This window comes from Drosophila sulfurigaster, chromosome 2R (assembly GCF_023558435.1).
Source record: "Drosophila sulfurigaster albostrigata strain 15112-1811.04 chromosome 2R, ASM2355843v2, whole genome shotgun sequence".
Taxonomy (NCBI): domain Eukaryota; kingdom Metazoa; phylum Arthropoda; class Insecta; order Diptera; family Drosophilidae; genus Drosophila; species Drosophila sulfurigaster.
This window is the reverse complement of record NC_084882.1, coordinates 25,276,963-25,288,212: the sequence shown is the minus strand read 5'-3', so window position 1 is coordinate 25,288,212 and position 11,250 is coordinate 25,276,963. Positions and strand designations below refer to the sequence as shown.

Sequence of the window (11,250 nt, the reverse complement as noted above, 5' to 3'; positions counted from 1 at the left end):
CACCATGCCCAAATGCTCGACCACATACACCATAAATATGGAGCTAATACCAAATATGACCACAACAAGGCGCATCGTCAAGGCCACTGTGCGCTCCGTCATAGGCTTATTCTTCATGCGTGGCTTCACAAAGTCCTCCAGAATAACGGCAGACAAAGAATTAAGCAACGTCGAAAGTGAGCTAAGTGCAGCACTGAAGACAGCGGATACAAAGAGACCTGGCAGACCGGGCACTACTCCCAGTACTCGCATTACCAACAAGGGGACCAACTGATCACGACGACCGGCCAACTAAATAAAGGAAATTCACTGCAATTAAATACAATAAATATTCTACTATATTCATACTCACGCCAGTGCTCATTGGATCGCAATCGTAGTAGGTGGCATAGCACACAAGACCCACATAAACACACCCCAAATAAAGAAGGGTCAGACCAATGCTAAAGATGTAAAGCGTATGTTTGATTTCCTTGAGCGAAGGCAAGGACATGAAGCGCTGTATGGTGGCCTGATTAATGGACGTGCTCTGTAGCTTGAACAATGTGCCGCCCAGAAACACTGATAAAACGCTCAAGCGCACTGTGGGATCCAAAGTCCATCTGAGTAAAGAATAGAACAAGTACTTTAACTATTATAGAATTCATAAAAAATCATTTGAAGTCTACTAACTCGGGTGTATTGAGACGACCACCATCCGAATTTCGCTGCCAGACAACATCAATGCCGCCCAGATCCATCGTTCCCTTGACCATAATAACTATCAGAGAGCCATACATAATAGTACTTTGCACAACATCCGTCCAGACTACACCTTTGATACCACCGACCGTGGTGTAAAACGTACAGATGATAATCACAATCGGCGTAATGGTGTGAACACCAATTCCGCTGACCTGGTTAAAGGTCAGAGCTGGCACGTAAACGGCAATTGGCAGCCAGATGATCTGCAAGTACAATTACGTATTTAGCGTCTACTATTGCTATATAATAAGTAGTATAACTTACCGCCTTGAGGACGAAAAGGGAGGCACCAAATAAACGCATACGCCTGCTGAAACGTCTCTCAAAGTACTGAAAGAGTGAGTGTGTGTAAGTATCGGTGTGGCAAATACAAAATTGTTTACAAATTACCAAAATTATGGATGCGATGTTGGTGTTAGTTGCAGAACTAAAAGTTAAAATAAAACTACAGCAATTACTTTGGAATAAAGATAATTTATTTGCCAGAAATGAATAAAGAATTTATTGCGCCGTGTTTATCGGCTCTTTTAAGTTTAAGAGCTCTTTGTCATCCTTGCTGGATACACTTTCATAACTTCCATACCAATACTTGTGCAAAATGGGCGCAACAAGTTCCTTATCGACTTTACGCACATCCTGTTTGCCAAAGTAGAGTGTAGCCAACAGCGAGCAGAGTATCGTTCCCATGGCACCAATGCAAGTATACCACAGGAAGGATACTTCGTGCAAGCTGAAGCTTTTCGAATGTGTCGTCGCCCTATAGAAAAGAATAATAGATTACTGTCTGTAATATGTACAGCATCCTAGTGTTGGAGCAACAACTTACGAGCTGCTTGTGCTGGTGGCATTCCAATTGGCCGCCAACTCGAAACTATAGTCACAATCCTCGACAGAAACCGGCTTGGTGGGAAAGGTCAACTGGCCGGTGGCCAAGGCAATCTGAGCACGTACCACAATATAGGAAACGAAGCTTGCGGCCAACGAAATACCAGTTAGTAAACTCTGAAATGAAATTAATTTGGTTTAAGAAAAGACAGCAAGAAGACATCTCTTGCGACAAACCTCTGTTTTGACAGTAGGTATTAGCATGCCAATAGAGAAGGCACCCAGCAGTGGACCACAGGTAATGGCAGCCACTGTGGAAGAGAGCTGCATTACCATACCCAATTTCTGTACTATTGGCACACTGGCCATCGAGATGAGGCCAAAAACAATGACTACTGCTCTCAGCACATAGGCTGTCTGGCGTTCGGTTAGAGGACGACTGCGATATGGCTCAATAAAGTCCTTTAGTACGACGGCGGAAAGTGAGTTAAGTGCTGTGGAGAGAGAACTGAGTGCAGCACTAAAGACTCCAGCCACAAAGAGACCCACAACGCCAGGTACGACGCCAGCACTTTGCATCACATACAATGGTATAACCTGGTCCTTGGCGCGTGCCAACTGGAACATAGAAAAAGAAATGGTATGTTAAAAGTATAAATTTTAATATTCATTTTGCCACTCACGCCCGTTGAGATGGGATCGCAGTGATAATACTCAGCAAAGGCGAGCATGCCAATATAAATACACATAGCCATGACAATTATAAAACCTGTGAGAGCTATGATCAACGTCTGTTTCACTGCCTTAATGTTGGGCAAGGTCATGAAACGCTGCACCGCTGCTTGGTTAATGCAATTAGCCTGAGTTTTAAAGAAGGCGCCACCAATAAATAGGGCAAGAACGCCCATTCTTACAGTAGGATCGAACGTCATGCTGTGAAGTATTCATACATAACAATACCGTATATATATAATCAAAATCTACTGGTACTTACTCAGGACCCACCAAGCGATCGTATTGGCGATTACGTTCCAAGACCACTGATAAGCCACCCAAGTCATAGGTACCTTTGACTATCACCAAAGCCATGGCGCCCACCATCACAATTCCTTGAATTACATCTGTCCATACAACGCCCTTAATGCCACCCTTTTAAAATATTTAAACAAATATATTTATAATACAATTCTAAAAATAAAGAATAAAACAAATTACAATACTGGTGTAAAGGATGCATATCAAACTGGTTAGCGGGACGATTGTATGAACGCTAAAGCCAGAAACTTGAAAAAAAAAGTTCAAATTATTTTATCTACGTCGCACAAAATATTCGAAAGCTCACCTTGATTTAAAGTCAATGCTGGCACATAAATGCAAATAGGCTGCCAAAGAATCTGTGAAATACAATTAATTACAATCATAATAAAAAATAAATTTCCATTTATACTTACATTCATTATTACAAATAAACATGATCCAAAGATGCGCACACGGCGATCGAAACGTCTCTCAAAGTACTGAAACACAAAACGCATTATTTATAACTGCTTAAAGTAAGACAAAGAATAACAGAAAAGTCAGCAAAAAAATTGTGTAGTGTAAATCCCATTTTACAAACAAAAATCAATCAACATTTTATTGTATATGTATGTATTCTAAACTTATTAAGTATTTCATTAGAAAACTACTCCGAACTCTCAGCCACTTTTTTAGCCTCCGCTTTAGTCTTAAGGCTAAATAGTTCTTGCAAGCCGATTGCCTGATAATTTTGCTTAGGCAAAAAAGCGTCGCATACAGGGTGTAATTAAAGCAGGATCTAACTGAGAGACATCCTGCCAGCCAAAAACGAAGCTGGCCAACAAGGCAACCACAGTGCATATAACACCACCCAGTGCAGTGTACCAGAAAAACGATAAATGATAAATATTACGTTCCGGGGAAGGACTGTAGTGAAATGAAGAGAAAAAAAACAATTTTTAGTTGGATTCGTTATATCGTTTTATACATACGTGTAGTTGTGTATGGTCTCCCAAGCAGTGGCGTAATCAAAAGTATAATTGCAGCCAGTAACCGAGACAGACATCTTTGGATAACGTATCTCGCCGCTCATTTGTGCCAGTTGCGACTTCAAGCAAATCCAAGCCAGTGTAATAAATGACACACAACTGCCAGTAAGAACGCTCTGTAAAAAATTGAAGTTTGTACAGCAGAAATTTCAGAGAATGAATTATACCTTTGCATTAATCCAAGGCAGGCAAACACCTATGGCGTATATTCCCAATAGAGGACCCATCGACACAGCTGAAGTCGTGGTGGCCAATTGCAGAACCATGCCCAGCTTTTCCACAATGTTTACTAAGCCCATGCAAGAAAAGCCAAAGAAAACCACAATGGCACGAAGCAATATTGCTATTTGCCGCTCAGTTAGCGGCTTCTTAAGTAACGGTCGTATCATATCCTGTGAAATGACGCACGCCAATGAGTTGAGTCCTGTGGAAAGTGAGCTCAGTGCAGCACTAAATACGCCAGAGACGAAAAGTCCTGGCAGACCAGGAATCGATCCTAAAGTGCGCATCATTAGCAGTGACGGCAATTGATCGCTGGCCTTGGCAAGCTTAGGGAATAAACATTAATATCATTATTGGATTTACACTTTCTACTTCCTACCTTTGTGCTAATTGGATCACAATCATGGTACACCGCATAAGATGCTAGACCCATATAACAGCAACAGCTTAAGAGAAATATAAGCAGAACTGTGAATATAAACATGGTCCACTTGGCATGTCTATAGCTGGGCAGTGATAGAAATCGTTGAATGGACACTTGATTAACATCTGACGATTGAATCTTATGCAATGTACCACCGACAATGACAGATAGCATAGACAAACGCACCGTAGGATCCCAAGTCCACCTGTGGAAGCAATAAAGTTGTGCAATTAATCAGTCAGACAGAGAAAGCAAGAGTGTTGACGGCTTACTCAGGTGCATTAAGACGCCCACTCTCTTGATTGCGTTGCAACACCACAGAGAGACCACCAACGTCGTAGGTGCCTTTAATACACACTGTCAAAATAGAACCGTACATGACAAAACTCTGTACAACATCTGTCCAAATGACCGCCTTAAGACCGCCCTGGCAATGGCAAGCAAATGTGTATTGTACTCATAGTCCATTCACTCAGCAATTTAATTAAATCTTACCACACACGTGTAGAAGGTGCATATAATACACACAATGGGCGTAATAACATGGATGCTTGTGCCAGTCACTGCAAAACACAATGTAGTGCACAATGTGTCTATGGAAATTCGAATGTCAAAGCTTACCTTGATTGTAGGTGAGTGCCGGCACATACATGGCCACTGGCAGCCAGAGCAGCTTAGAACATACAAGACATTCAGTTGCAGATTTATAAAAAATTTCTGTGTGTTTTAATATGCTTACCATGCTGATAATAAACAAAACGGATCCAAAGTTTCGTATGCTGGAATCATAGCGCCGTTCAAAGTACTAAATATAATAAAAATGGTTAGCTTAAAGAAAAAAGTTTCAAATTTATGAATGAATTGTGTAAAATGCAAACTTAGTGTCGCTGGTGCATCCATAAATGAGGTGTACATTCTGAATTAAGGCAATATTCACAAGGTATTTTATTGCTTGTTAGTGACAGTCCTAAATAAAAATAAAATAAAAAAACAGAGCTCCATTAGTCAGGCTGTTAGTTACAAGTTGCAGTTAAACACGGCGTATACGTAATCAATTTGTTTATTTCAAGCTACAATTTAAGATTTCTCGTTGCCTGGCTTTAGAACAGTGTCATCGAGTTGTACGCTGACATAATTAATTTTATAGAAGCCTCGTACACAAGGCGCCAATAGCTCCACATCGATGTCCTCAAGTTCACGGAACCCAAATACGAAACCCGAAACATACGCACAGATGATGCCCACAAAGGTGGAAAAGAGTGTGTAACACATGAATGACACATAATAGATTTGCTTAAAGAAACCCATAGAACTGAGAGAAAAGAAACCTAATTATTAGCTACTTAGATATTTAGTAGGCCAATTTGTATTCCTTACTCTGGCTCTGGGGCTGTGACATTTGCAGGCGTGACCAAAGGCTGTTCGAACTGATACTGACAGCCCTCGACGGTCGTTGGTTTGCTTTCATAGTGCAACTCGCCGCTATTCATTGCCATTTGGGCATTTAGGCAGAGCCACGTCATAAAGATGAAGGAACAAAGGGCACCGAAAAGCGCACTCTAAAAGCAGCAAAGCCATAGATTAGTCACAATTTGCATGGAAAAACCATTTGCAAAACTGAAATACAAACTTTTGTATTAAGACGGGGGCACAACAGGCCCACAACAAACAAAGCCATCAACGGCCCTTGGGCCAAGGAGCTCAGAGTCATGGACAACTGCATGACATGTGTGCCCATACGTTCGACCACGAAGACCAAGGCAACACTTGCTGTTCCAATAATGACCGTACAGAGGCGCATAGTTATCGCAGTTAGGCGTTCACTCATTGGTTTCCTGTACAACGGTTTAATGTAATCCTCCAGAAAGACAGCAGCCAGTGAGTTGAGCCCGGTGGACAATGAACTAAGTGCTGCACTAAACACACCGGCCACAAACATGCCCGATAGACCTGGAATAGAACTCAGCGTATCCATCACAAGCAATGGCACCAACTGATCCTTGGCCTTAGCCAACTGCAAGACACACGCATATTAGTCATAAGTTCCGTGTGGGCAAAAGCGACACGCGTCACATGCCTTTGTGGTCAACGGATCACAGTCGTAGTAGGTGGCAAACAGCAGAACACCATTATACATACAAATGGCGGTTAATGCAATTAGACCTAAGATAAATAACAGCGAGGCTTGCTTCATTTCCTTGAGCCCAGGCAGTGACATATAGCGTTGTGTGATAATTTGATTGCAACCCAAATTATATGTGGAATGCACCGTATAGCCGACAAATACAGCAAACGCGGACATGCGTACCCTCGGATCGAGTGTGAATCTATTTGAAAGTACACATTTTTATGACCTTCAATTGCAGCATTGTGTATTGTGCGACACCTACTCGGGCCATTCGAGACGTCCACTGTCGAGATTGCGTTGTATGACCACACCCAGGCCGCCCACATTCATGGTCCCCTTAATGACGACAAAGAATATGGCGCCCACCATAATTACGGTTTGAATGACATCCGTCCAGACGACAGCCTTCAAACCGCCAACCGTGGTGTAAAATATGCAGACAATGCAAACCACAGGCGTGATAATATGTACATTTATGCCAGTCACTGCAAATTAACGAACTCAGCTTCGGGATCAGAAAAATGTTGAATACTTACCTTGGTTGAAGGCCAATGCTGGCACATAAATCACTATGGGCAGCCAGATCAACTATTAGAGTAAATTTGTAATTGGTTAATATTCGAACTATTTAAAACAATACTTGGTCGAATCAATTAAAACTTACTGTGGTTATGGTAAAAAGTGCTGAGGCCACAACACGGACGGTTTTGTTAAAGCGCAGCTCAAAGTACTGGAAATATTTTTTTTTTTGTTTTTGTTGTGTTTTGTTCTCTGTGGTTGTCGCTTTTCATTTGATATTCACATAAACAATAGACACGAACGAACGAACGCACGCAAACATATATAGCCTGACAACGTGGCGCATACATAATCGAATATTACCCATACGCCATGTAAGCCAAACATGGTAGCTAGCTTATGAGCAACGAACAAATTTCCGTCTGCACAGCCAACAATTGGCTGATGCTCTCTCTCTCTATCTCTATGTAGTAGACGAAGCTCTTATTTGGAATTTCGGGCAAAACGCACGCAAATATTTCACATAAAACAACAACTCGAGTGGGGAAAACAATGCTTTCGTCTTCACATTTGGTTTTGGTTTTGGTTTTTGGTTTTCCTGGTGCGAGTAATTCTGCTACATGACAGGCAAATAACTTGTACACATATTTGTCTAGTGTCTGGTCTACGCTTTTGTTTTCCAAAAAACCGATTCGATGCGTCTATTATTATTTTACATACATACATAACTGCAAGTAGAGCTGTGTCCAGATATTATGACCGAGCGTGATTCTCGCTGCGATTTAAATAACGACATCATAAATATGCCATTGCAGTATGAGATAACGCAGTCTTTCGACTTTCGACTTACACATTAGCATGCACGAATAAATCACAATTTACAATACAATTTACAGACAACAGCCAGGCTTAAAGAAGTTAAATGTGTAACAATTGTTATTGTGCAATTCATGCTATAAAATATTTTTCAATCTAAAGGGAAATAAAGTGCGCACTCACATACACACACACAAAGACAGAAATACTGAAATCAGACAACGTTCAGCTTACCTCATAGCTGGATGTCAACTGCAGATTGCAGAAAACGGGCAAAAAGATGTACCACGATATCAATCCCGATATGGCCAGCGTGATGAGTATGAATGCATATTGGGTACCGTAGACGTAGATCTCCGTTGATGTGCCCAGCAAAGAAATGCCCGAAACAAAACTGAAAACAGAAATTTGTCATAAAAAACATTTAAGTGATTGAGCAATAAAATTTAATAAAGTTTTGAAAACATTTTCCACATTTAAGAGCGTAATCATAATTCAAGTCTGATGGTAAATGTCACAACAATCATTTCAATTTAGCCTCTAAACAAATGCATTGCCTCCAACCGAAACTAAAGTGAAATAAAAGTTTTTTTTTTTTTGCTCGCAGACCAAAACACCATTAAAAGTTGATAACGAGTAGCGTTGAAGTATGCAGATGCAAGCACGGGACCTATTTAATAAATCGAGAGAGAGAGAGAGAGAACGAAAAACATAATGGAACATCTCAAAAGAATCTGGGAAAAAAATGCTGGCATGTAATTGTAATTCAGAGCACGTCGCCAGAATTTGTTGCAGAAAGCAAAACGACTACAAACAGAATGCCATAACAATAAAAGGCGCACAAAACAATTGTCAGGCAAGGCAAATGACCAAAAGCAGGACAGCAGAATCACAAGCATTCCTATTGCCAGTCATTAATGCGGTGACAATACGCCCGGGACAAAGCAGAACACAGCGGCAAAAGGTGCTTGACCAAACGTGTCAAATGGAATGGCCCCCAGGACCAAGGTCGAGCCAAAACAAAAAAGTAATTTGGCAAATTATTTGAGTTTGCGGCTGCCGTAAGTTTAAATAACTTCAATCAGGCTTAGTTCGAGGGCCCGGCTTTGCAACGAAACGAGCTGCTAAATTGTATTTATGCGTCAGATTCTCTTGTATTTACCGACAAAAGTTCCGCAAGTTTTCGAGTCATATCAAAGAGCATTATCTGCATAATCATCAGCCATAATAAACTTGACCCTGACACTGAATATTTTATCGTACTATATACTTCGAACGACTGCTTTCTGTATTCCTCGGCAAGTTTAAATAAAATTCTATTGTTTGGCCTCACAAAACAACGGTACACGGTCCAGACAACGCAGCGGAGCGCTGGGTTGGCATTTTGTCTACGATTTCGGTGGATCACGCATACGCACGGTTAAACGCGAGCCCCTTGAAGCAAATAATGTGAAATTAGGCGCATATTTTTGATTGATTTGTAGAAAAACGGCCCCAAAAATATTGACTAAGCAGTCAGACGTACAAAGGACCAAAGCATATAAATCGAAAATTTCAAATGTATTTATCTTTAAATATAAATAAGTAGTAGCCACTTGCGATTTCATTAACAATGTTCTTTAAGTTCTATGCTACAAAAACTAATTTAATGCAACTCAAATAGGCTGATAATAAATGGGCCAAGTTCGTGCAGAATTCAATTTGTAAATATAATTACAAAACAGCCCGAACAGGCCGCATATCACTCGTACCCATCTTGCTCCTCATTCGACCAATTAAATGTGTCTCGTATATCCTGTTGTGCCCAGAGTGGCAAACCACCCAGCACATTTACATAGAGCAGCTGTAACTGTGTCTGCGGTTGTAACTCACCTAGCCACCAGTGACAGCGCGACCGGAAACACTTTCATTTTCCGTCCACCAACCAAGTAATCCAATGCTTCCGAACCGCGACGCTCCTCGTTGCCAACAGCGCCAGCGCCATCACCATCCTTCTCATCGGTGGGCACTTGGCCCTTTTCCTTTTTTCTGTTTCTTTTCGATGAATCCAAAATAGAAGCCAATTACGGCACAGACCACCAACATGGCAATGAAAACAAAATAATCAACAATTCCAAAATGTTGCAGAGCTGTGCTTAAATCGCTCACGCTGAGCTTCTCAGTGCCTATTGCTGCTGTTGCTGTTGTTGTAGCTGCTGTGGTTGCTGCTGATGCTAGCTCCGCAGTAGTTGCTGCTGTTGTTGCTGCTGCTGTTGTTGGCATCGTGGTTAGTGAGGCAGTACTGGCGATGCTGTGGGATGATGTTGAACTACTTGGTGGCTTTGGTGTTGATGTTGTGCTGCTAATTATGAACTGGACTGTCTGAGTAATCGCCTTGGCCACCGTTGACGTTGAATCAGCCGACGGCAATGGATCCATTGTCGTCGTTCCCGCTTCCTTAATTGTCGTCGACATAATTCTGTAGACCGCAAGTTGCTTTAATGTGTTTATTTTTTATTGACTTCCTGTCGTGTTGTCGTCGCGCACTTTCAGCATACAGCTTTGATTACTTTTGTATTAGTTTAGCCGCAAAAACACGCACACACTCACAATCAAGCATAGACAAAACTACAAATGTTGCAAGTTTCTTCGATTTTTCATTAAGTTCTTGTCACTAGTTCGCTGTGTATCCTAATGACAACCACTTGCAACTTTCCTCATCTGCTTCAAGATAATACTTTCTTTGTTGAATTTAATATGCTGAATGTGTCATGGTTTTCAAAACAAAGCTTTATTATTAAAGTAAACTAAGTTGGTTAAAATTAAGCTATTTCTTTTAAGCACATTCAAACAAAAGCACAATTCTTTTAAAATGCTGCATGTACAAAACTTAGATTCAAAGCTGTTATCTTTAAACGAATTCACACTTTAAATTTACTGTATTTAATAAATAGCTTTGTATAGTTTATGGTTCACTAAGGCTAATTAATATTTCATCACCCATTTACGGCGATAAAAGATTTTTTAGTTTCAACAAATTGTGAGCAAACAACACGACACACGACGGATAATGTAATATTATTTGTTCTGTTTTGTTAAAAAAAACTCACAATTAATCCTTAAACGCAAGGATAACAATCACAATTAATTAAGTTTTCTCTTTTAGGATGGACCTTACTCCGATGACACATGCGAAACGTACAGCCCGCAACAAGTAACTGAACTTAAAACCGACACGGACAGAGCATCTTCAATGCGTTTGAGATGAGCATCGCTTATCAGAGACGATCTCATAATTCATGTAAATCGTATAAGCACGCCAGACTTTGTGTGGGTGTGGGCATTATCACTAGATTTAGCTTGAGTATTCACATTGGATAGATAAATTCATACCCCCAAACAGTTCTAGGCACCAGTTTTGTGGGTAAGTCCGTGCAATGCCATTAAATTTATTTAGAGTACATAAGTCGTCGACTTCTAGATTTTATTATATGGATTTAGGTTTTTTCCTACCTCGCATTTTACAA

The 11,250-nt window shown here is 40.8% G+C and overlaps 1 protein-coding gene across 1 annotated transcript; it reads right to left on the bottom strand.

Moving 5' to 3' along the window:
* Positions 1 to 1,104: 1,104 nt before the first annotated feature.
* Positions 1,105 to 9,807, bottom strand: LOC133839329 (sodium-coupled monocarboxylate transporter 1). Its single transcript, XM_062270768.1, has 10 exons — positions 9,617 to 9,807; positions 7,979 to 8,138; positions 3,021 to 3,086; positions 2,912 to 2,963; positions 2,785 to 2,852; positions 2,564 to 2,718; positions 2,253 to 2,502; positions 1,807 to 2,187; positions 1,571 to 1,746; positions 1,105 to 1,501 (listed from the first exon to the last, which is right to left on the bottom strand). Exons 1-10 carry the CDS (start codon positions 9,652 to 9,654, stop codon positions 1,246 to 1,248), a joined length of 1,602 nt encoding a protein of 533 aa, XP_062126752.1. The 5' UTR covers positions 9,655 to 9,807; the 3' UTR covers positions 1,105 to 1,245.
* Positions 9,808 to 11,250: the final 1,443 nt, after the last annotated feature.